The sequence below is a fragment of the Sarcophilus harrisii genome, chromosome 4, assembly GCF_902635505.1.
Source record: "Sarcophilus harrisii chromosome 4, mSarHar1.11, whole genome shotgun sequence".
Taxonomy (NCBI): domain Eukaryota; kingdom Metazoa; phylum Chordata; class Mammalia; order Dasyuromorphia; family Dasyuridae; genus Sarcophilus; species Sarcophilus harrisii.
Window position 1 is genome coordinate 369116087 of NC_045429.1, and position 25628 is coordinate 369141714.

General features: G+C 35.0%; 1 protein-coding gene across 4 annotated transcripts in view; it reads right to left on the reverse strand.

Annotated features, from left to right (window-relative positions):
* Positions 1 to 25628, reverse strand: part of PCNX2 (pecanex 2) — a 357972-nt gene that overhangs the window by 39714 nt on the left and 292630 nt on the right. For all 4 annotated transcript variants that reach the window (XM_031966919.1, XM_031966916.1, XM_031966917.1 and 1 more), the window contains 3 exons: positions 12300 to 12553; positions 5509 to 5742; positions 2430 to 2533 (listed from right to left, as the gene is read on the reverse strand). In XM_031966919.1, the coding sequence (XP_031822779.1) occupies positions 2430 to 2533; positions 5509 to 5742; positions 12300 to 12553 (592 nt within the window). The remainder of the gene's footprint in view (positions 1 to 2429; positions 2534 to 5508; positions 5743 to 12299; positions 12554 to 25628) is intronic.

Consider the following 25628-nt stretch of genomic DNA (forward strand, 5'->3'; position numbering starts at 1 on the left):
GTCAGCTAGATTTTAGGGGAACTTCTGCAAGGAATGTGTATCTTATCTGGGTATCCTGAAAACTAGGGACAAGAAACAAGAGGAAGACACATTACTGAATAACCTAAGGCAAATTTGCCCAATATAATCTGAATTTAGTTCATTGGTTCTCCAAGGAGGTACCAACAAATGGGAGACGTATGGAACTTGGCTTTTGACTTGCATGTACATTAGGGAAGTTTTCTTCTCTCCTGTTGGGTGCTAGTGACAGTGGCTTTTCCCCCTTCAGTTTTTCCTAAAGTATTTTGGCTGGATGTGTTCATCACCACTGTTGGCTACCTCTTATTTTAACAAATATGTCATAGCTCCCCAATATATGGTCAGCCTCTTGCAGCCATGGATTGTCATTTTTAACTTTGTAACCTCAGTGCCTAACATAATGTGTCATATAGGATGAATATTTAATAACTATCTATTGAATTGAATGACTATATATTTAATTTGAAAAATAATTATTAATTTCCATGTATAATTTTCCTCTTCTGTCAATGAAGACAAGGCAGCTAGTTGGCATAGTGGATAGAGCACCCAGCCTGGAGTTAGGAAGACTCATCTTAGTGAGTTCAAATAGAGTCCCAAATACTTGCCAGCTGTGTGACCCCAGGGAAGTCACTTAATCCTGCTTGCTTCAGTTTCTTGAAATAAGCTAGAGAAGAAAATGGTGAACCACTCCAGAGTACTTACTAAGAAAATTCCAAATAGGAACTTGAAGAGTCAGACAACAGCAAGAAAAGAAGGAAGATAATACAATGTCTCTTTAAAGTCTGCAGAGGAAAAGGGGCATCCATACAGCTGCCTTGGGCAACTCAGAAAACTCTAATTGTTTCCCTTTCATTACCTGAAGGTTGTGTTGTGCACTGAAGTTTGGAGAGCTCACTTTCCTCCTTCCTTTATGGAATTTTTGTGAATATCCAGACAATCATATAAATTGTTGTGCAACCTTAAAAGCATTATGTGAATAAATGGAAAAAACTTTTAAAAATAAAATACTTACTGTGTACTAAACATTATGCTGAGATAGACAGACAGAGATGGACAGACAGAAAGTGTGTGAGACAGAGAAAGAGAGAGAGAGAGAGAAAGAGAGAGAGAGAGAGAGAGAGAGAGAGAGAGAGAGAGAGAGAGAGAGAGAGAGAGAGAGAAAGTCTTTCCCTTTGCCCTTAAAGGGCTCACATTCAAATAAAATAAATTAACACATATATGGGAGTACAGGCCAGGAAAGGGAGGGGGTCTGGGAAGTTACAAAAATTATAAATTAATAAACATATGATGTCCTTTTCAGGAGATTGTGGCTGATTATTGTACCTAGGCCAAGAAGTGCAAAATGGTTTAGGCTTAGGGAAAATGGAGAGGAAGAGGTTATACATTTGGCATTTCTCAGAAAGTGATAGCTATCATTATTAGTGAATAGTAAGGTATATTGACTTTTCCTTTGGACCCATTAGTTCTTTGCAAAGTGATGTTTTTTCTTTTTGTTTTGATACATCCCTAGGAATTTATATGCATATCCACTAGTCTAAGTTTTTTTTTCCCCAGTGAAATGATAGACTTCTATTGGTCTCTTCCTTGATACATAGGAAATGGTGTGTTGTGGGCATCTAAAATGGAAAAAAATCAAAGTCAGGGAATGTGGGCACAGGTGAGTGCTTGGTCTAGCTAGATACATTGGAGCTACTTACTGAGCCCAACACTTTCTTTAATAGCAACCTTGAAGGATAGAGTATGAAGACAGGGTTAGGAAAGGAAAATTAATATTTCTACATCTTCAAATATGATTTAAATTAGAAGGTAACTACTACATTCAAATTGGTACAGAAATTTTTTTTTTTGTTAATAACCTAAAAGGCAAATGAATAAAGGATCTCTGATTTTATGAATGTAAGAGAACTCCTTGAATAAGAATTCTTTGTACCAATGTACATTTTTACCCATATGTGAATTGGTAACATAGTATCAAAGACTTAAAACTGGAAAGGATGTTATAGGTCATGAGGCTTTCACAGTTCAAGTAATTTACCTAGACTTACACAACTAGTAAATATAAAAAGCAGTATGAATCCACTTCTTCATGCCTATTGATTTAGTGTTTCAACCATTATGCCTTTCCAGCAACCTATTAATATTATGATATTCTTCAATGCAAATATCCTTATCTAGAAATCTCCAGCCCTTCAAATCAATCTAATTAATTGCTTTCTCACCAAGACAAAAAAAAAAAAAAAACTTATTTTTAAAAACAAAGCAAGATCTCTCAATGTTTTTTTTCTTCCCCTTCACACTCTAGTTTGAAATAATCAAAATATCCCTTTAAAGTCTGCAGAAAAAAATGTAGCATCCACACAAAAACCCCCAGTAGCCAAGGAAATCCCCATTACTTCCTCTCTTGTTACCTGAAGGCCATGTTGTGTGAGGCAGTTCCTAGAGCTCTCCTTCCCATGATGCACAGAGCAAAGGAAAGAGTAACCAAAGGGGAGTCCTCATCACTGTCCAAACGCTGTAAAGGTTGAAACACAAGAAGGATCATTTTATTTGCAAATTGAACATATCGAAAACTCTACTGAACTAGAAAGTCTATTTATATGTCCAGAACCATAAAACTGAGCTTAGGTTTTTGAGATATTTTAGTCTAATCTCCTACAAAATGCAAAAATCGCTATAGTAACATCCTTTAGAGATAACTTAATATTTATTTGAATACCTCTAGTGACAAAGATCTCACTACCTTATCATAGAGCCCATTTCATTGTCAGATATGACTAAAACTTGAAGTGACAACAAATGGAGGGATCATTTGGGGAGAAGGTTGTGATAGTTAATATTAGTACTCAAATCCTATTGATTCTTACTTTAGTGAGGCTCCAAATAGGGATCTTTGATTTTAAAAAAACCCAGTGTATGAAGTGGGATAAATTTGATAAATTAGTAGGACTTCCCTTATAATCAGTAGGAAGTCTTATAATCATGGTTTCCTGATTGGGAAACAAGGACTTTATTTATGCAAAAAAAATACTGAATTGTCTTTATGCATTAGCTACAATTATACAAGCTACAAATAAAAATTTTCTTCCAGATAGATTCTGTCAGAAGATCTTAAATGCTTCACATAATAACAAGATATCTTTTGCAAGAAAAATAACTTATTTAATCAAAGGACAAAGATATGAGGCTTTGTTTGCTGCATTTACCAGCTGGGATTTCTAGAATGGCCATCAAGATGATCATTCACAGACCACAGCCTGGTTGGGAGAAACCACTGTGACCTGTGAGAGTAGTTACTGATTGGCTAATCTGGTGAGAGCAAGTTTTGTGATTGCTAATCAATAAGTATTTGTTGCTGAGATGGAGCACAGCCCTTGCTTATCTTCATGAGAAAAAGACTGGACAAAACCATAGAGATAATACAGTTATTCTTTGAGGCTTACTTTATTCCCTCTAATGTTAACATCTATCTGCTCTGCATTTATCTTGTAATTTTACACACACACAAACACACATAAGTACATATAGGTGTGTGTGTGTGTGTGTGTGTATATATATATATATATATATATATATATATAGAGAGAGAGAGAGAGAGAGAGAGAGAGGGGAGAAAGAAAAGAGAGAGGAAAACAGAGAGAAGAGAAAGAGAGAAGAGAAAGAACAGAGAGAGAGAGAGAGAGAGAGAGAGAGAGAGAGAGAGAGAGAGAGGAGAGAAGAGAAAGAACAGAGAGAGAGGAGAAAACAGAGAGAAGAGAGAAAGAAAGAACAGAGAGAGAGAGAGAGAGAGGAGAGAAGAGAAAGAACAGAGACAGAAAAAAAGAGAGAGTCTCTCCCCTATCACAGTATAACCTTCTTAAAGATAAGGCATTGTCTTTGAATTTCTTTGTATTCTCAGTGCCTGGAACATAGTAGGAGTTTAATAGATGCTTATTGATTGATGACCTTCCCTCCCCCCAATCTTTTATTCTTTGCTGAAGTTGTTCTAAATTTGAAACTGCCAGGCTTCCCTTATCTTCCTTTTCCTCCTATACAAAGCCTTGGTTTTTCAGAAGGAGCACAGCAAAAAATGAATTTTCAAGCAATGTTTTCATGCTTTTTTTCATTTTTCATATTTATTTTAACATATATGGACATTTCTATAAATACATATGTATATTTATCTATCTACATAAGTATATTTATGGGGGAGATTGTATGGGTATATATATATATATATATATATATATATATATATATATATATGTATAGGGATACACACACACACACACACATACCATTTTCCTTGACTCATGACTATGCTAATTAACCAGAATTAACCCCAGTATATAAACAGTAGAGATCATAAGAAAGAGCTAATCGTAGTGTTTGTTTAGTTGTGTTCTACTTTTTATGACTCTGCATGAGATTTTCTTGGCAAAGATACCAGAGAGGTTTGCCATTTCCTTCTCCTTAGATCAAACAAACAGAGGTTAAGGGACTTCAAGCTCACATAGTCAGTAAATGTCTAATGCTGGATTTGAACTCAGGTCTTCTTGCCTCCAGACCCAGCATGTTATCCACTGAGCCATCAAACTGCATCAATCATAGTGGTACCAAAGTAACAAAAGGTCTCATAGAATTTGCAGGTCTATGATAATAAAATATGTATCATAAATTACACTAATTGGCAAATCATCCTGAAGATGGATTTCAGCAGAATACACTTTGGTGTTATAATTTAAAAACGAGTTTCAAGTATAAAGTTAATGAAGAGGGCAAATCACAGTGGCCCTGAGACAACTGATGTATACACAAAGGTGAATGGGGAGGGAAAGGCTGCTATATTCTTCCTTTCATTGTATTACACCTAATGGTTTTTTAAGAATCATTTTTCCACCTAATGTGTGATTTTATTGGTATAGGGAATTCCCAATGAGGAAATTTCCTCTATTAATGCAGAATGGTACTTACTCTGAAACTTAGTTTTGAAAAGTCACTGGTAGCAATGAGAAATGAAATGATGTCTCCAGGGTCACATAGTGATTGCATCTCAGAGGCCAGGACTCAAAATCTAAATTTTCCTGACTCCAATGCTATCTATCCACTATCCTATGTTGTTAGTCATTTAAGTTGTGTCTGACTCTTTGTGAATTCATTTTGGAATTTTTTTTTTGGTTGTTGTTGTTTTGTTTTGGCAAGTATACTGGATTTGGTCATTTTAGAAATGAGGAAATTGAGGCAGAGTTAAGTGACTTGCCTGAGATTACACAGCTAATAAATGTCTGAGTCTGATTTTGAACTGCAAATTTGCTTTGTGCTCTATGGTGCTACCTAGTGCCTCTAACCCACTGTTATATTCTCTCTCAAAATTACTCATGTTAATTTATTTTACTTAAACAAAATCAACTATATGGAGAAAATGAACTCAGTAAGCATATTGCAATTGTGCTTTCTGCCCATAGTGCAGTGAAGCTTCCCCTTTGCTCTCACACACATATCCCTACGTACCTCCCGTCTTTTGCGTGCACAATACTGAATCCATTCCAGATACACATTACAGTAGCTCGCTCTGGTTATCCCTTGAAGACACGGAACATAATCATCGTCGATGTTAATGCTGAACATTGCAAGATCACGTTCGATATAGTGCCACTTTGCGAAAGGCTGCAGGGACTTGAGGATTGATTCATTTTTGATCCAGGACAGGAGTTTGGGGGAGCTCACTGTAAAGTATATTATACTCTGTAGAGGAAAAGCAAGATTTGAGAATCTTTCATCCATTATAAAAGTCAAAAAAGCAAAAATAAGTCAGGCTCCAGAGAATAAGAACATTTTCATATGTCCTCTTAGCCCTATTTCCTATTAGATGTATCTTGTAAAAGCCACTTGTACTTTTCTAAAGAGTCCTGTTTCAGAGTCTATTGGAATAAGGAAGAACATCATCAGAAAACAATGGTTAACAGAGCTTAAATGACCAGAATTGCAAAAATGGCATCTACTGCATAATCTTGTAGCTACCTCTGCCTTTTGTATAAAGAAAAGGGAGCCAGGGCAGGTCTCATATACAGGAGTATATTTAGAACTATGAAAGAATTTCTGAATGTTGTGCCACAGTATTTAGGCTAGATATACATTTTTTGGGAACCCAATGGAAAGGTTAAAGTGTTTTCTCCATCCCCCCTCAAGGATTTGGGGTAACAGTGTATTCACTGATGATTCTATTGAGCAACTTATGGAATCAGGCTGGTTAGAAAATAATAATAGCATTTTATTTTTAAGATTTTCAAAACACATCAAGGGAATTAATGAAAAAAATACAAAGGATTGTGGCTTAGCAGTACTATACTTAAAACTATATTATAAGCAGCAGTCTTCAAAAACATTTGGAACTGACTAAGAAATAGAGTGGTGGATCAGTGGAATAGATTAGACACCCACCACACAATAATCAAGACCTATAGTTATCTAGTATTTGATGGATCCCCAATCTCCAGCTTCTGGGATAAGAACTCACTATTTCACAAAAATTGCTCAGAAAACTGGAAAATAATGTCAGAAACTCCTATCTTACATATCTATATACTCAGGGTCACATAGAAATTTCTTGGGTGAAAAGGGATCATGAATAGGAAAAGTTTAAGAGACCCTAAACTAAAGATGCTTCTGTGATATAATGTTGTGTACTACAAAACAAGCAGAAAACAAAATAAAAACCTATTTTTTTAAAAAATAAAAAAAGAAGAAAATAAAAGTTTTCTTTAAAAAACATTTATGGATATATCTCTGATGACCTACAAAAGCTGTTGTTTTTTCTTTCCACAATCAAATGTGTTAATTTGATAATGCTATGGCTTTTTATTGTCAAGTGGGAAACAATTTATACCTTATACCTTACTATTCTGTTCAAAATCATTGTTTTCTACAAAGCCTTCTACTAGTTTGCAAATGGCACCATTTTTCAAAAAATGATATCTATCTTTTGACCCCAAAAAGGAAAAAGTAAGTTGGACACTAACATATTGAAGGAGACCAGTGAAGGATTTACTCCCTTTAAGTCTTCACATTCTCATCAGAACAGAAAAACTAAAGTGTGCCTGATGTTACTTAAGGCTTGATCCTAGTGCTTGAAACATGGTTGTGCATATTATCTAGATATCATCTGCTGTGCATGGGTGTGCAATCATTGTCCCTGATTTAACCAGGGAGGATTCATGTTCATGACGAGATCAGATTCTTAATTGGTACTCTTTCCAGACCATTAAAATTATAGACCTTCCAAACAATGAAATGAAAGCAGCACTGCTAGGGGCTGCCTAAAACAAAGAAAGGCTCTGGCCCCCAAGATCTGTGCAAGTAAGTTGGTAATTCATCTTATAAGTAATAGACATTATTTCCTTAAACTCACTATGTCGGTCCCCACCCCAGCAGCCCACAATTCCTTCCTCCGCACTAGGGAAAGCAAGATGAATGGATAGCTTTTCTTGCTTTTGTTTTAAACTACAATACCATTCCCTGATGGTCTCTGGTAAAATGAATGTAACATGGTGGACTCAGCTTTTCACAGATGCTAATGTACTCTTGGATTTGAGAAAGCTCCAACCAACAATGATGGTAATATTCTAATCCTTCTGGGCTGAAATGATACTATTATCCTCTTATTTAATGGCAACAGGGACTCCTCTGTAAAAAAGATTCCTGCCAACCTTGGACTCCAAAATGAGCCCCAGAACATGAAGTGCATAGGGTAGCAACAACAATTGCTAGATGGCTCAGGTGTGAGGAAAACCTAAGTTTATCTTTATTCTCAGTTATTTACTAGCTGTGTGACTAGTGAGACTCCCCTTTGCCTCAATTTCCTTATCTGTAAAATGGGAATAATGATAGCATCTACCTTCTAGAATTGTTGTAAAGACCAAATGAGTTAATATTTGAAAAGTTCTTTCCAAAAAAGGTGATACATACACACACACACACACACACACACACACACACACACACACATATATATATATATACATAAAAGCTATTAGTAATAATAATATTACTAATAATAGTATTATTAATGATACCAACAATAGTCATTGTAGTAGTGGTAGGGGGGGAAGTGATGGTGATAGTAGTAGTAGTAGGGGTGATAGTGGATTATTAATTCACCATTGTAGCTATTTTCAGTGATACTTAGAGTTACATAAAAATGAATATCACTCAGAGAAGTTTACAAGAATTCAGAGCTGTGACAGCTAAAAGTTCTTGTCATTTGCTCTGTGACTTTGGAAAAATCAACCTATCTCTCTGCTTTAGCTTTCCTAGATAGACAAAAGAAATCATAATAACAACATCTCTCATAGGTTTGTAAGTCAAGAATACCATGAACAGAGTATAAGCCACATAACATTTTTTATCTTCATTTCTTAAGACTGATGATATCATGCATGATAGCGGGATATAAAATCCTTCAGGATGCATGAGAATGAAAGACACAATAGGAATAAATGAAACTGATAAATAAACATGTAGTATCAGTGAGCAAGATTTGAACAAAACAAAACAAGATGGCGTATATCCTGAAGCCCTTTGGAGACAGCAGTCCTCTCAAGTCACTTAAAATATCTAGTCCCTAATATCACAGATCTCTGACTTGTCATTTAAAGTGCATATCAGAATTTAAATAGAGAGAGAAATCTAGGGAGATGGACAAAGACAGACAGTACTACATGTTCGCAGGTGAGATATATTTTTCATTCTTCAACCTGCAGAACAACTGATAAATACATTTTCTCTTTGAAGAGACTGCAAAACAGGGCACTCAGAGACAGCTGATTTCTTGAATACTAAGAGGTATTTAAACAGGAATAAACTAAGGAGAGATAGAGGAGGCACAGGGGAAAATCTCTAGTCTTCAGGAAGGAAATGATTTCAAATATATGCAGAGAGGCTGGGGGAAGTGACCCACTTTATTAGGAGAGAACAAAAAAAATCCTTTTGTGTAAAGGAATTATTGGGAATTTTTTTTTCCTTCTCAGCTTCCCTGTCAAAAAAAACGAAGCAAAACAAAAACAAAACAACACAAACTGTAAACCCTAAATAAAAGAAACTAAACTTTTCAATCTTGATGCAGCTCAGAGAGCAAAGCAGTTTTATTCACTCAGCAACCAAAGGCAGAAGACATTATTATTTTTTTCTCCCTGAAAAGAATTGGCTCCTCGATTTTAAATAACTATTATTCTAAGATTCTGCATTCCTAGCTTAAAAGTGAAGTATATTACAGCATTAGCTGTCTCCCCTTTTCCCACCATATCACTCCCTCCCCAAATGATAGTGCTAAGTACCATTTAGTATTATTAGTTAGGGGATGGAATTGCCAGTTGCCTACTGAGAGTTATAACTTTGACTTGTAGAAAGTTAGAGTTGTAAAGAATCTGAAGTATTATAGAACCTGGACCATGTTAGATTTTTAAATAAATGCTTGTAGGCTAGTTGATCAATCATTTATTCCAACTTTGTAATCTGACAAAGGAAGAAACTGAGGGTCATAGTTTATAAGTGACTTGTTCAAATTGATGTAGCTAGACAATAGCACAGCTAAAGGGACTAAGTACCACATTGCCCACTGTAATTAAATGATAAACTAGCGTTTAATATAAGTGATTTCTGTAGGGATTTTAGATTTAGACACTTTTATATTAATTCATTCTAAATTGAGAAATATTTTCAGGGACACTATTGGGTCTTATTTGCAAATACACATATACATATATGCAAAAAATTATGATAACATAATAGAAACATCTCTATTATATAACCTTAAATATGATAAATATTTTAAATTTTAATTTAATTTAATTAAAATTAATTTTTTTTTAATTAAAGCTCTCTCTCTCTGTCTCTTTCTGTCTTACGATTCCTTTACAAGTAGGCTTTCTAGTCTCTTCCACATGAATAATTTGCATTAGCCAGGCAACCCCCATTCTACACACACATTCATAATATATAATAAGAGATTTATGACATATAATGAAAATGTCTTTTATATATAACACTAAAATATATACGTGTGTATATATATATATTATATATACTAGACATATATTGTAAATGTGTATGTAAGTATATATTTATATATATGTACGTATGTATCTATACTAGGAAGCTAGTTGGCACAGTGAATAAAGTACTGGGTTTAGAGTCAGGAAGATCTGAGTTCAAATGTGGTCTCAAATGCTTAGCAATTTTGATTCTCAGCAACTAACTTAATTTCTGTCTGTGCTACCTCCTATTCTCCTTTTTATACCTTTAAAAATATTTCAATGGACTCCTCTTTTTTCTCCCTTTTAGACTCACCATTGCTATCTCCCAAATTTTCCGTGCCTCCAATTAAAAATGGTGATAAAAACTTTAACACTTATGTATCATGAAACAAATCCATATACAATAGCCTAGTTTAGAAATACATGTTGCTACATCTTCTTTCAGAAGGTGAGTAACGTGCATCATCATAGGTGCTTGAGAGATGGAGTTCATTAATTAGCAGTACATTTGAATTCAGACGTTTCAACTCCAGATATTTGTTCCTTTCTGATCAATGCTGTATTTGGCACCCTGCCTTTCACATTCACTTTTTCTCTGTAACCCTGGGCAAGCCACTTAACTTTTTTTTTTTTACTTAGTTTCTACCTTTATAAAATACAAACAATAATATCATCTATGTCCTAGGACTGTTGTAAGGATCAAATGAAATAATATTTTTAAAGCACTTTATAAACCTTATATACTTTGTAAATGCTAGCTATTATTATTATTTATTATCTCAAGGGCAGGGGCTTTACTAAGTCACCCTAAATTTTACCCCATCCTAACACTGTCAAACTCAAATGGAAGCTGGGTTTAGTAAATTGTATATAAGGATTCCCATTAGCTACATCTTAACTTACTCACACATGTATATCTATATCTATATCTATTATATTCAATTATTTATTTTGTTAAATATTTCTCAATTACATTTTACTCTATGAAGTATTGTTGGCCCCTATGTGTCCTGTTGGCCACATATTTGACAACCCTGCCTTATTTTATAATCATTTTCTATTACCTTTACTTTTTCTTCAGGAAACTTTCCCCCCCCGCCCAAGATAACCCTAATCATGTTTCTTTCGGCCTCCATTCTACTTTCATACATTCTGACACTTTTCCTCGGAGGGAAAGGTTCCAAAACAGCATATATTTTCTATACCTTTCTTAAATTTGTAACTTATGGCTCTTAGTGCCCCAGGCAAATTTCTAAGACTATAATTTATAGATGAGTTGCTGATTTGTATGGAAGCAGGAATTGGAATTTCTTCACACTAGTAATTCCCTACACTGATAGATTAATACTTTTAGACCAAAATAAAAACAAGCAATCCTTTGTTTCAAACTATCAGCTTGGGATTCATAGGAACAGGTTCAATCTCGAAAGTTTCTCAATAACAACTCAATAATAGTTTGTGTTCTCACTTAATGTTTACTCTGGGAACATCAGAATTTATCTCATGTCATTGACTAAAAGGTTTCTCAGCTCCCAGAAAATACAAAGGATTCATACCCATGCCCATAAGTGGTCAGTAAAATTAGCAAAACTCCCTCTTTGTGGTGGATGTTCACCTTTCCTCAAAAAACTATATAATTTTTCATTCTTAGACTAATACCTTGGCTCCCATACTGAACAAAACAACATTACTAAAGGTTGCTAGAATATCATGTAACCCCCCTTCCTGCTCATAGATCTCTATTTCCTCAAGGGGCACATGTTATCTTTGCTGTAAAGGGCAGACCTACCCTAAGTGAGAACTCCCCACAAAGGTAACAGAACTTTGGGGCTGCTAGGAAGTTGAATTTCCCCAACTTCAATGTGATAATCTTTTCCCAAAGTCCTGCAACATCCATGTGGCTTATAAAATTGTCCCAAATGAGTCCCTAATAAGGAAAAATGTCCAGGTTTTTTTCTTCCAAGCCTAGGGCTGCACTTTGTGGTTTGCTTCCTCTTGGTTGAATAGTATTTGGAAAAGGGGAAGTTTCCGTGACGAAACTTATTAATGAACTTAATGTATTCAAAGATTTTGGATTTCTCTAAAGTCTCTAAAGTTTAAAGTCTAAAGTCTTTGGAGTCAAAAGGAAAGGTCCAAATGGGAACTGACTGATCCACCCATAGCAAACCTGGGAATAGTATCCAGCTGTCTGGACTTTCAATCCAGAATTTTAAACTCTAATTTCAATCATAAAACCCTCCTCAATTGTCCACTTGTAAAAAGAATCAGTACCTTGATGTAATATCTAATGAGGATTCTTCGGAGATCGAAGACCTGTAGCATGGTGGCTGCGTTATTGTCAATGATGTTGTATCCTTCCAGAATATACTGAGTTCGAGTGATTTCCCAAGTCAGCCAGCGTAGGTTGAAAGCTGCATTGCAGGACAACAGGTGGGGCAGGTGACCTGGCTTACAGCAGCAGCAGCTCCGGTCATCCTCATCACCTTCCATAATTGCTTCCACCTCTCTCTGCTGGCAGTATGTCCCTGAGGGATTTCCAAAAGCAAAATAGGATGAATGTTACCACAGGAATTCATATAAAACATATTGAAGCTTTCGTAAGCAAAGATAATGATAAGCACTGTGGTACAGAGGAAATCTGTTGGGTCTGGTATGTTGAGGTATGGGTTTGAAATCCATCTCTGATGTTTAATAGCTGTGACCATGGGTAAGTCACTTTAATTTCCAGTTTCTTCTTCTGCAAAATAAAGATAATGTTTCTGCTATCTGTCTCACCAGGCTGATATGGGGAAAATGTTTTGTAAGCCTGAAAATGCCATATAAATGAGTTATTATTAAGAGGAGAGAATACTCGATTGATAGGGATGAGACAACAGGTTCTTTTGTTGACATTTCAAACAACACCTTTGATGAAATTAAATAAATCACTTTTCTCTGTGAAAGTCAGAGGATACATATTACTAGCTCATAGGGATATTGTGGAGAATTAGTGTCTGTGAGGAAAGGAAAATAAATAAGCTGAGAAATTTTTCCAGAAATTTAAGAAGGGTCTGGGAGGGACAGAATGGCACCACAGGAATTGTACGAGGTCCCATGAGAAAATGGGGAAGAGATATGGCTATTATCCAGAGAGGCTAGTTTTGGGGAGCCCCGAATTTAACCTCATACCCCTTCAAGAGAAACTAAGGTGATGTGTATTTAAATGAGGGACCTCAGAAAATGCAAAATGTCAACTGTAAAAAGGCTTGAAAGGAGTCAGATTCCAAGAAGTTAAGAAGTGACTGACTGATGAAGAAACAGAGGAAAGAAACCATGTCTTTGGTATATTTCATAGTGAAATGAAGAGAATTAGAGAGAAAGAACAACAAAATCAAGTAAAGGTATTTCTTTGAAGATAGTGTAGAACTATGTATGTCTGAGGCAATTCAGTGGTGCAAACATAGAATGTTAAACTTTGAGTAAGGAATATATGAGTTCAAATCCTCCCTAGGTACTTACTTTATGACCCTAGGAAACTCATATAATCTGCCTGTCTCTATTTCCTCATCTGCAAAATGGAGATAATAATAGTACCTGTCTGGCAGGGTTTGTTGTGAGAATAAATGAAATAATACATCTAGAGCAATTTGTAAACTTAAAGTGCTCTATTGAACATCAGCTGAACTGTATCCAGAATATTTGGGGTAAAAGAGGAAGAGTATGAAAAGAGGATAGATTCATAGAACACAGGATTATAGATTAGATTCCAGATGCCTCATAAATTGAGAAGCACAGAAGTGAAGGGATTTTTTTTTCGGGGTCAGATTGCTGGTAAGTGTTCATTGTGGGAATTGCTTCTTTCTGATTTCAAGTCTATAGCACTATCCATCTGATACCACCCTGTCTTGATGCTGATCATGGCTTTTCTATGAAACAGAAGGGAAAGTTCTGCAGTAACATTTGTAGTGGGGAAAATTTAGTTGAGAAAGTCTGAGAGAGTTGATATGAGAAAAGCTTGGGAGTATTCAAGAGCACACTTGAGAGAAAAGAACTGTGTTCTTAAGTCACTTAGTGAAGGATGGATTCACAGGAAGGTACTTGACAAGTTCAAAGCATGATTTTGGGTTTAAAATAAATGATTTGGATAAGACACTATCCATTTCTGGGACACACTATACAGAATAGGTAATGGCATATTACATATTCCCTGAATACATTTTAAGAAAGTAAGTGGACTAGAAAGGAGATGAAATCCATCAGAAGAATAAAGCAATGATATCCATCTAGCTTATGATGATATGGATCAGCAACAAATCTTGCTAGGAAATATATGCAGTAGAATTAAGGTATTGTCCCGTACTACATATGTAGGCAATTAAGGGAAAGTAATGTATGAGCAGAGTTCCCCTAGCATACATACACAAATAATATTTATATACCAGAGCAAAAAAAAATCACAATAATATTTGTATATGTGTGCATTTATGTGTATGCATATTTATAAATAAACATATATTTATATGTATGTATATGTGTGTATATATACATGCAGCTCTCTCTCTCTTTCTTTCTCTCTCTCTTCTCTCTCTCTCTCTCTCTCTCTCTCTCTCTCTCTCTCTCTCTCATCTATCTATTTCAACTGCCTCATATTCCAAGTAAACAATTGTTGCCCATAGAAGTTATGTGATTTGTCCAATATCACCAAAGTGTCAACAGCCTGGATTTGAACCCAATCCTTCTGCCTTCAAATCCAAGGCTCTTCCTGGTACAGAGAAAATGGGAAATTTATATAATCAAGGGCAGAACTCAAAGCCCATGGTTTCTGTCATCCTTATTACAGATCCTAGTGTTTACCTATGCATTTCAAATGTCTGCTACCCTGATTACAGAAAATTGAGTTACTATATTTTTGTCTGGGTATGTAGAAAATAAGATGGGTCCAAGTTGGGCAGCTATTATGTATATGGGGAGATTTGGTACTTCACTGAAACCCTGTAAATATTCAAAGAACTAAAGCAAGGCTTCCAATGAGGAGAATGGATCTTCTAGATTTGAAATATTTATAGAAAGGTAAGGATAAGCATCCATCGAATGTGTTGCTATTAGTATCAGATCACAGATCCATAAAGTTCAGTAATTTCAGACTCTTTATGACCCCCTTTAAGAATTCTTGGCCAAGATACTATAGTGTTTTCCTGTTTCCTTCTCTAGCTCATGTGTAGAAATCGAGACAAATGGGATTAAATGACTTGCCCAGGATCACACAGCAAGTAAGTATCTAAGACTTGATTTAAACTCAGATTTTCCTGATTCTAGATCTGGTGCTCTGTCCATTGAGCCATCTAGTTGCCTCTCACAGATCCATCTATGGCCTATGCTTCTCATTTATGAATAGCCAGCCTAATGTCTTGTACATAATAGACATTTAATAGATGTTTGTTGAATTGAATTATGGAATATATTGGGGTATTCTTCCACGGTGAAAAATGATCCCTGAGGTACAAAAGAGCAATAGGGGTTTCATTTCAATCTCAAATCTGCTGCTTATTACCTATATGGCTTTGGTTAAATCACTTAAATTTTCAGAGACTCATTTTCCTTATTTGATAAAAGAGAAAGTTGGTATAGCTTGGAATTTTTAAAATGGGCTCCACAGACTCCCTAAGGAATCCATGGATCAATCTCGGGTGGTCTGTGAGCTTGAATAGGGAAAATACATAATTATTGTCACTAATCTTGAACTAAAATCTAGCACTTCTTTCAATTACTTGAAAATATTATTCTGAATGTGTCATTCCCCAGTTGATAAGTGGACAAAAGATATGAACAAACAATTTTCAGATGAAGAAATTAAAGCCATTTCTAATCATGTGAAAAATACTCTAAATCACAATTGATCACAATTGCATTTCTCTAAATGCAAATTAAGATAACTCTGAGGTACCACTTCATATCTCTTAGATTGGCTAAGATGACAGGAAAAGAAAATAATAAGATGTGGAAAAACTGGAACCCTAAAGCATTGTTATTGAAATTGTGAAATGATCCAACGATTCTGGAGAGCCACTTGGAACTATGCTCAAAGGGCTATAAAACTGCACCAAAGAGGTCATAAAAGAGGGGAAAGAACCCATATGTGCAAAAATGTTTGTAGCAGTCCTTTTTGTAGTGGTAAGGAACTGGAAATTGAGTGGATGTCCATCAGTTGGGTAATAGTTGAATAAGTCATGGTATATGAATGTAATGGAATAGTATTGCTCTATAAGATATGATGAGCAGGCTGATTTCAGAAAAGCCTGAAAAGACTTATATGAACTAATGCTAAATGAAGTGAGCAAAACCAGAACAGTATACAGAGTGACAATAAGATTATGTGATGATAAATTCTAATGGATGTGGCACTTTTCAATAATGAGGTGATTCAAAACAATTTCAGTGGACTTGTGATGGAAAGAGCCATTTGCATCCAGAGAGATCTGTGGAGACTGAATTTGGATCAAAGCATATATTTTCACTGTTCTTGTTATTTGTTTGCTTGTTTGTTTTTTCTTTCTCATGTTTTCCCCCCTTTTGATCTGATTTTCCTTGCACAGCATGATGAATATGGAAATATATTTAGAAGAATTGCACGTGTTTAATCTAAATGTTTAACCTATATTGTAATGCTTGCTGTCTAGAAGAGAGAAGAGGTGAGGAAGAGGGAGAAAAATTTGGAACACAAATTTTGCAAAGGTGAATGTTGAAAATTTTCTTTGCATGTATTTGAAAAATAAAATGCTATTAAAACTATATATTATTCTGAGAAAGGTCTCATCCATTTGCTGAAGGAGTCCAGTAAAAAAATTCCTAGACTAGATAGCTTCTTAGTCTCTTCCAGCTTTTAAGATCTTATATTTCAAATGTCTTGGAATCTTAGGATTTAGTAACTCAGTTTCTAACAGTATGGAAATAATGAATAACTAAGTTTCTAAACTAAGGACCATGAGTATAGCAGAGCCTTCGAAGCACAAGATGGCACAGTGAATAGAAAGCTGGGTCTGGCATCGTGATTTCTGAGTTCAAACCTGATCTCAGATACTAACTGTGTGAATCTGGGCATGTTACTTAACTTCTGTTTGTCTCAATTCCTTCATCTATTAAAGGGGCATAATAACAGCATCTACCTCCTAGGGGTGTTGGATCAAATGAGAAAATAATAATAATACCAAAGCATTTAGCACCAGTACCTGTCACATAGTAAGCAATACATAAATGTCATTTATCATTAACACCATCATCATCACCATCACCATCATCATCATCATCATCATCATCATCTGATTGGACAGGAACAATCCCAAGAACAACCACCTAATAGCCTGCTTTGCAAATGATTTCATTGAGACACATTAAAGAGAAACAGATTTTACAAGGAAGAAGACAACAGAGTTCTCAAAAATGTGTTATCTAGGAGCAGAAGTGTGTAGGAGGATTCTAGTCTTATAGGGATTAACTCACTTGTTTATATAACATGATTCAAAAACCCCAATTTTTTTCCTATTCTTCTCTCTCCCTCCTCCATCCAAATTGCAGCAGCTGTTATATAATACTGCTGAAAATTGTTTTTTTCCTCACATCAAATAAACATTCATTGTCGTACATTGGGGCGGATGGGGGGAAGGGGAGGCAAGTAGGAGGAGGGGCACAGTTCCAAGTAGCTGAGTAAAACACACAGTTAACACAACAGACTGTGAAGAGAACAAATAGACATTTCTGCATTAATTAAATGGCAAGAGAAATAATAAATTTTGCTATGAAGAGGGGCACCCCCCCACACACACAGTAGAAAGACAGCTATATCAGCTTAGAGTAGTCTGCATGTAGGATTCAAGCTGCTTTTCTCAGAACACAAAAGAAAAAAGAACAAAAACCAAAAACCAGTTCTATGGTCACATACTGGTCTCAGTTTCCAAAAGTAAATAAATCTGGAAGCAATGAAGTAGATTCCTTCTGAGAAAAAATGTAGTGTACCTTGGTGAAAAGCAAGATTGCTCAGAGAAAGGCAAAGCAGTGCAGACAGATTTAGCAAAAGGAGACCTATGTTTGAATCCTAGTTCGGTTACTTTTTGTCTTCTGAAAAGTGGAGATAATAATGATATGTGATAACTAACTTGAAGGTTGCAAAGAAAACAACTTTTAAAAAACCTTTTAACATCATTCAAATGTGATATATTGTCCTTACTAACCTGCCTCAGGAAGCAGCTACATAATGGTATCAGTGTTGTTCTCTGCAAAATTCCCACAATGCTATTATAGGGTGATGAAGGACAATTAGAAATGTTATTATGGGATTCAAAGACTTTCACTGATTCCCTGTTTCCGTATTCCAGCTATTAAGTTTTGCATATTGCTGATCTACTTGTCTGACATGCCTAAAAGCTGCTTCTTTGATACATGTTGAAGCTTTAATACATTTTTCTCTATTGGTGAAAAAAAAAAAGTATCTATAGTTAAATACAGTGGATTAAAAAAATCAACCATTTTCCATTATTCTTTCTGACACAGTTCTCATTGACAGAAGCTGGGACCAGATATCCTTTCAGTATGTCAAAATTCAAAATACTCCAAACATCTCATCCTTAACCTTCCCTTTCCCCCAAATTTCTTATGTGTTATTGATGGCACCCCAAACTTCAGTAATCCAGGTCTGAAATCTTGGAAGTCATCTTTGACTCTTTCCTCTTCTAACCCTAGTACTTCTAATGTTGTGGCTAAATACCATTGATCTTTCCTCCACAATACTTTGTGGTCCTCCCTTGCTCTTTCTAATCTCATTGTCACCATTCCAATGCAGGCTCTCCAGACAAGTCAAATACACAAGCATAAATTAAGTGACTCATTTATAGCAGTCTTTGTGCTAATCAATGAAATATAAGAAAAACAATAAGTAATCCTTGTTCTCAATGCACTCACAGTATAATAGGGTGATATCCTTAAAACAACTATATACAAAGTAACTACATTGTAAATTGGTGATAATAGACAAGGAAAGTCACCAGCATTAAGGAGATTTTGGAAAAAAAAACTTCTTGTAGAAAATGCATTTTTAGTTAAGACTTGAAGGAAGTCAAGGAAGCCAGGAGAGGAAAATGAAGAGTCAAGCATGGGGACTTCCATTTTTACCTACAGTGAAAATGCATTCATTTGAGAGAAGAAATGTCTTATACAAGGAATACCAAGGAAACTAGTGTTACTGAAACCCAGAAATGCCTTCATTGTTGTTTAGTTGATTAGTGTGTTTCACTCTTCATGATCCCATTTGTGGCTTTCTGGGTAAAGGCACTGGAATGATTTGCCATTTCTTTTTCCAGCTCATTTTATAGATGAGAAAGCTAAGGCAAACATGATTAAGTGATTTGCCTAGGATCATTTAGCTAGTAAATAAATGTCTAAAGCTTGATTTGAACTCACTCCTTCTGACTCCAAGGCCTATGTTCTAATCACTGCATCATCCAGTTGCCCCAATTAACATATTCCCCCCCCCCCCCAATCTCATTACCTCTCACTTGAACAGTTAGGATAGTAGTCTTTCTAATTTCAATCTCTTTCCAAGCAACTTTTATTTAAAAATCACATTAGTGATTCATTAGTGATCTGACTCACTTCCTGTTCAAAAGGCATAGTCTATCTATAATCTATAAGATGAAAAAAAAAAAACCAAAAAAAAAAAAAAAACACTTTCTTTTCTAGGTATTAAAAACTCTCTATAATCCGGCCCCAGATTGGCTTATTCCAATTTTTTTCAGGAATTCTATGTTCCAGTCCAATTAAACTATATACTGTTCCTCATGTTTCACATCTTCTTTTGGAGTTTGAACAGGCTGTCATACATATCCAGAAGGGTCTCTTACATTTCTAGTCACTGACATCCTTTCTTGTCTTCAAGATCTAGCTCTGCCCTCAAAAATCTCTCATGTCAGGAAGCTTAAGAAATCTTCCCTAAATCTCCCAACTAGAAGTAGGGGCTTTCTTTGCCCAAAATCTCATTCTTCTCTATGTGATTTTTCATGCTGATCACATTCTGACTTATAATAGTTATTTACACGATGTCTTATCCCATCACTAGTTTGTATGACAAGTCTTCTGAGGACAAGCATTGCTAAATTCATAGTTGGCTCATCAGCAAGTTGGCAACAGATGAGTTTTTTAGTCTTACGCATTATCAAAGACTGCCACCAAATCCTAGAGGGGCTAGAAGTGGAGGGAATACAAAAATGATGAAATTATAGATCTGTGGAATGAAATATTGAATTAAGCCTTTCTTCATTACTAAATTTTAAGCTCTATGGAGGAGAGAGTCTATGTCATTTTTCTTCTTTGTATTCCCAGTGCTATACGTGTTCTTATCTCATAAATATGATTTAATGACAGGGAACTCCCAGTGTAGAAACTTTCTCCACTAATGCCAATTTCTAATTTATAAGCTTAGAAAGTTTTCTAGGACACCAGGAGGCTAAGTGAAATTCCTGAGGTCACATAGCCAGCATGTGACAAAGGTAGGATTTGAAACCATATTTGTCTATCCATAAGACCCAACACCCTATCCACTATTTCAAATGGCCTTTCAACTTGTTGCTGAGAGATATGAAACATATTTGAGAGGTTGATTACCCAGAAGGAAAAATGTATGATGAATTAAACTGAATTATCTGTTAACAGTCAATCTGGTGCCATATTTTTCTACCATACTCCCAGGTATTTCAATTTCTTGAACAGCCTAAAGGCAATGATCTACTATATATATATATATATATATATCACATCCTTTGCAGAACATGTGTTATTGGTATATCCCCCCCACAGGCAGAATTTTTGGGATGCTATCCAGACATTCTCATCAGGTCTGGAATACATTCCCTCCAAACAGGTTTTAGGTTTCCTCTTGTTTGAAGTGTAACTAGCTATCTCATAGTTGAGCTAACACCTCATAAGTAATGTCTTCAGTTGATGCTGTAGTGTGCAAGTATTTTTAAAGACCACTAAGTAAACCAACAGTTATCAGAATCTAATCCAATCCAACCCCAAACCTTTATTCTTATTGGTTTATCTAAAGTGAGTCAAATCTTTCTGTTAATCTTGGGGATATCCTTCTTTGCCAACATTTGGTATCTTATCTAAGTCTCATTTTTTAAACGTCTACATTGGTTGAGTAATCTGTTAACCTTGTTATTCAGCCATTTTTCATTTATGTCCAACTCTTCGTGACCCCACATAGGATTTTCTTGGCAAAAATATTGGAGTGATTTGCCATTTCTATCTTCAGCTTATTTTATAGATGAAGAAACTGAGGCAAATGGGATTAAATGACTTGCCCAAGATCATACAGCTAATAAGTATCTAAGAACAGATTTAAAATCAGGAAGATGAATCTTCCTGAATTCAGCCTGGTGCTCTATCTCCTGTATTACCTAGTTGCCCCTCTGCTAACCCTAATATTATTCTATTTCTGCTCTCCTGGATTCTAATGCCTTCCGCATGCTGACTGCCTCCAGTTTTTCCTGTATATATCTTATTTATGATTCTTTGCAGATTGTCTTCCCTATTAGACTCTGAACTGATTAACATCAGGGATGTTTTGTTTTTGTTTTGTTTTTGTTTATACCTTTTTATTGTATCCTCAATGCTTAGCAGGTACTTAATAAATGTTTGTTGACTGCCATTTTCCAATTTCCAATATAAAAAAGACTTTCGGAAATCCTAATCATACATTTATCTTTTTTTTCTAGAATGTGGAAAAAAATTTAGTGAAATGAGAAAGTCAATTCTTATCACAGATAGTTCTGGAGAACAAAGGAACTTGTATTTCCCTAATGAATATTTCAGAAATTTCTACATATATCTTTTAATGTTAAGGTAGGAATTATTGGTGATTCTGAATAAAGGATTATGAGCAGGAACAAGGAGCATCTGATTTATTCTGTGTAAAATTAGCTCCCCAACCTGAAAAATGGCAAAAGGGAACTAGTCTTTGTCTCTCAGAGATTCTGTAAGTTTGCATTATCTGTGTCACCAAATTCAGATAGGCTTTTTTTACATTCCATTGGCAATAGAGGACTGGAAGAAAAAAAATAGGACTGCTAAACTTTGGACAATTTGGCTTCAAGAACTAATGATGCAAAGTGTTTGAGCTTCTTGGAGAAAATGGCAGATAACTCAAAAATATATTCATTTTAAATCTCATCTACCAAAAAACCCTCAGAACAGTTTGAATCTCTTTGGTACAGTCCCCAGGGGAAAAACAAAGCTCCTGAGAGTTAAACATTGAAAAAAATACTACCACTGTCTATTAAATCTAACAATATAAATTATGCTAACTTGGCATTGTGCCCTGTCTGTAGAGCAAACTGAGCCAAATGTGATGCTCTTGGTCAGAGACATTAGAATCTTACTTTGACACATTCTTTAAAGAAAAAAAATATACATAGAGAAATGTAGAGACTAGGGGTCATAGAGTTTAGGAGATTTCTCATGCAGTAGAAAGTTCAGTGGTTTGGGAAGTTAAAAGATTTAGTTCTGAGTCTTGGATCTCATTTTAATAAGCTATATCACACTAGATAAATCACTTGAACTTCTTAAGCTTCATCTTCTTCATATGTAAAATAGGAATCATAACATTCACCTACTACAAACCTTAAAGGCTTATTATGGAAAAAAATGCTTGACGAACTTAAAAATACTGCATACATAGTATTATAGGTTCTATAGATCTAGGGATATAAGGGACCTCAGAGACCACCACCTAGTCAAACCTTTTTAAAAATAAATAGTAGATTTATATTTTTCAAAATACAAGGACAGATATTCACCCCTGCAAAAACTTGTGTCCCATGTTTTTCTCTCTCCTTCTACCCTTCCTCCTTTCCCTAGAGAGCAAGTAATCCAATATAGGTTAAACATGCAATTCTTCTAAACATATTTCCCATTTATCATGCTGCACAAGAAAAATCAGATCAAAAGGGGAAAAATGAGAAAGAAAAAAAACCCAGCAAGCAAACAACCACCACAATTAAAAAGGTGAAAATACTATGCTGTGACTCGCATTTAGTCCCCATAATCCTCTTTCTGGGTACAGATAACTCTCTCCATCACAAGTCAATTGGAATTGGACTGGATCACCTCATTATTGATAAGAGCCATGTCTATCAGAATAGTCATTATATAATCTTCTTATTGCTGTGCACAATGTTCCCTTGGTTCTACTCACTTCACTTAGCATAAGTTCAGAAAAGCATAAGGCTTTTCTGAAATCAGCCTGCTCATCATTTTTTATAGAACAATAATATTCCATGACATTCATAGACCATAACTTATTTAACCATTCCCCAACTGATGGGGATCCCCTCAGTTTCCAGTTCCTTGCCACAAAAAGAACTGGTACAAACATTTTTGCACATAAGAGTTCTTTTCCCTTTTTTATGGTCTCTTTGGGATACAGACTTAGTAGAGACACTGCTGGATCAAAGGGCTTTGACAGGTTTATAGTCCTTTGCACATGATTCCAAAATTCTCTCCAGAAATCCAACCTTTTCTTAACATCTATGGGAATAGAATTATGCTTTATAAAATCCTATCATACTCAAAAGACTTCAAATATAGATGTCAGCCTAATGATCTGGCTAGCTAAATTGGGAGAAAAGCATCCCCAGAAAGATATCTACCCAGTGGTGCTTTCTTTTTCAGAACCTACATTTCATGAAAATCATCAAGACACTGAAAGATTATAATCTATGAAGGGTATTCTCTACTTTTATTGATAAAACCTGAGATTTGTGAAATATTAAAATAATAATTGATAACATGAATTTATTGAAGATCATTGTCCCCAACCCAACCTAAGGTATAGGACCTATTGTTGTTCTGATACTCTATTTTACAATCTCAATCAACCCTGAATTTATAGACACAACTTGTTTATTTAGAATCAGAATAATTTTATTCAGAAATGGTGTTTCATTGATGAGCAAATGATTATTGTATATTTTCCCTAAAGGTCCACTAATGATGAATTCTTTTTCTTAAAGGTTAAATGATAATATTTGCATATTCCCACTAGACTAATTAAATTCATCATTTTAAATCTTTCATTTTGATCTAGAATGAAAGAAAAAAGGAAACTTCTTTTTTCCTAAGGTCAATTTGATGCAAAGATAAGAATTAAATCTTTGAAGATTATAGCAACTGGAACGTCCAACAGTGAGATAGCTTGCATTGAGAGGACAATTTGACTAGAAGCTATCACTAGATTTAACATATTTGTATATGTATATTCTTTTGCAGGGCAAATAGTATAAGGAGAAAAGGCTGGGAAAATCCTCCCTTTCATTTTATATAATTAAAGAAGTCTTAGAAAAGAAACAAAATTAAAAATTCAAACTATGAAATCCCTGAGCAAGAATTTCCAAAACAAATCAGGTCCTCTGTTTAATAGAGGGTGCTTTTAAAACAACATAATCAGTTTATATTCATATACTAAGCAGAATGTTGAAAAATGCTTCTTTTTTCAACTTACTGCCCCCAGAATTGTTTTCATCTGGGGTCCCATTCCTTTAGTGGGCTCAAAAGATTAGAAGTGTTGCTGGAAAAAGGACTACTAGGATCAGCAAATACCTCTATCATCAAACAAGTTATTATTTTTTTTAATTATAGCTTTTTATTGACAGAACATATGCATGGGTAATTTTTATAACATTGTCCCTTGCACTCACTTTTGTTCCAACTTTTCCCTTTCCTCCCTCTACCCCCTCTCCTAGATGGCAAGCAGTCTTATACATGTTAAACAAAACAAGTTATGTTTTTATGGATATTCTACATGTAGCTTCTTTTCTAGATCATTCTTTTACTGGTCATTCAACTCAGTGAGATATTGTCAGTTCCAGTCTACACTATTTTACACTATTTTATACTATCATGACATTATAGAATTAGAACTGGAAAGAATTTTAAAGATAATCCATGCTAACCCCCCGCTCATTTTAGAGATGACAAAATTAAGGCCCAGAGAGATTAAATGGATAGTATGTGATTTGTCTGGGGTTTGAATTCAGGTCTTCTGACTGCAAATAGAGAACTCTTTTACTATATGCCTCATTGGAAGAATCAAGAATTGACTTAATAAATCATTATCATAATTTGTATTAGTCACTTCTTTTTCCAAAGTAATTTATATTATAGTACCTTGTTAAAAAATTTAAACTGTGACTACAATTGTTTTAGATTATTTTACAGTCTAAAAACTGAAAACACATACATAGATATAATTACACGGACCACTAAGCAAGTGCCAAAGAAATATGTGACGTATCCAAAAATCGATAATTCCTTATTAGCCCAATCCATACTCGAAATCTCTGGTATATATCCTTCATTCACTTCATCTTCTTATACTTTAGAGATTTTTATCAAATATAAATCTAGTTATATGTATATAGAAAAGATAGATAATAGATATGGAGATAGATGAGATATGGGGATAAAAAAAGAGGGGGAGAGAGAGAATGAGAGAAGAAGAAGAAGAAGAAGAAGAAGAAGAAGAAGAAGAAGAAGAAGAAGAAGAAGAAGAAGAAGAAGAAGAAGAAGAAGAAG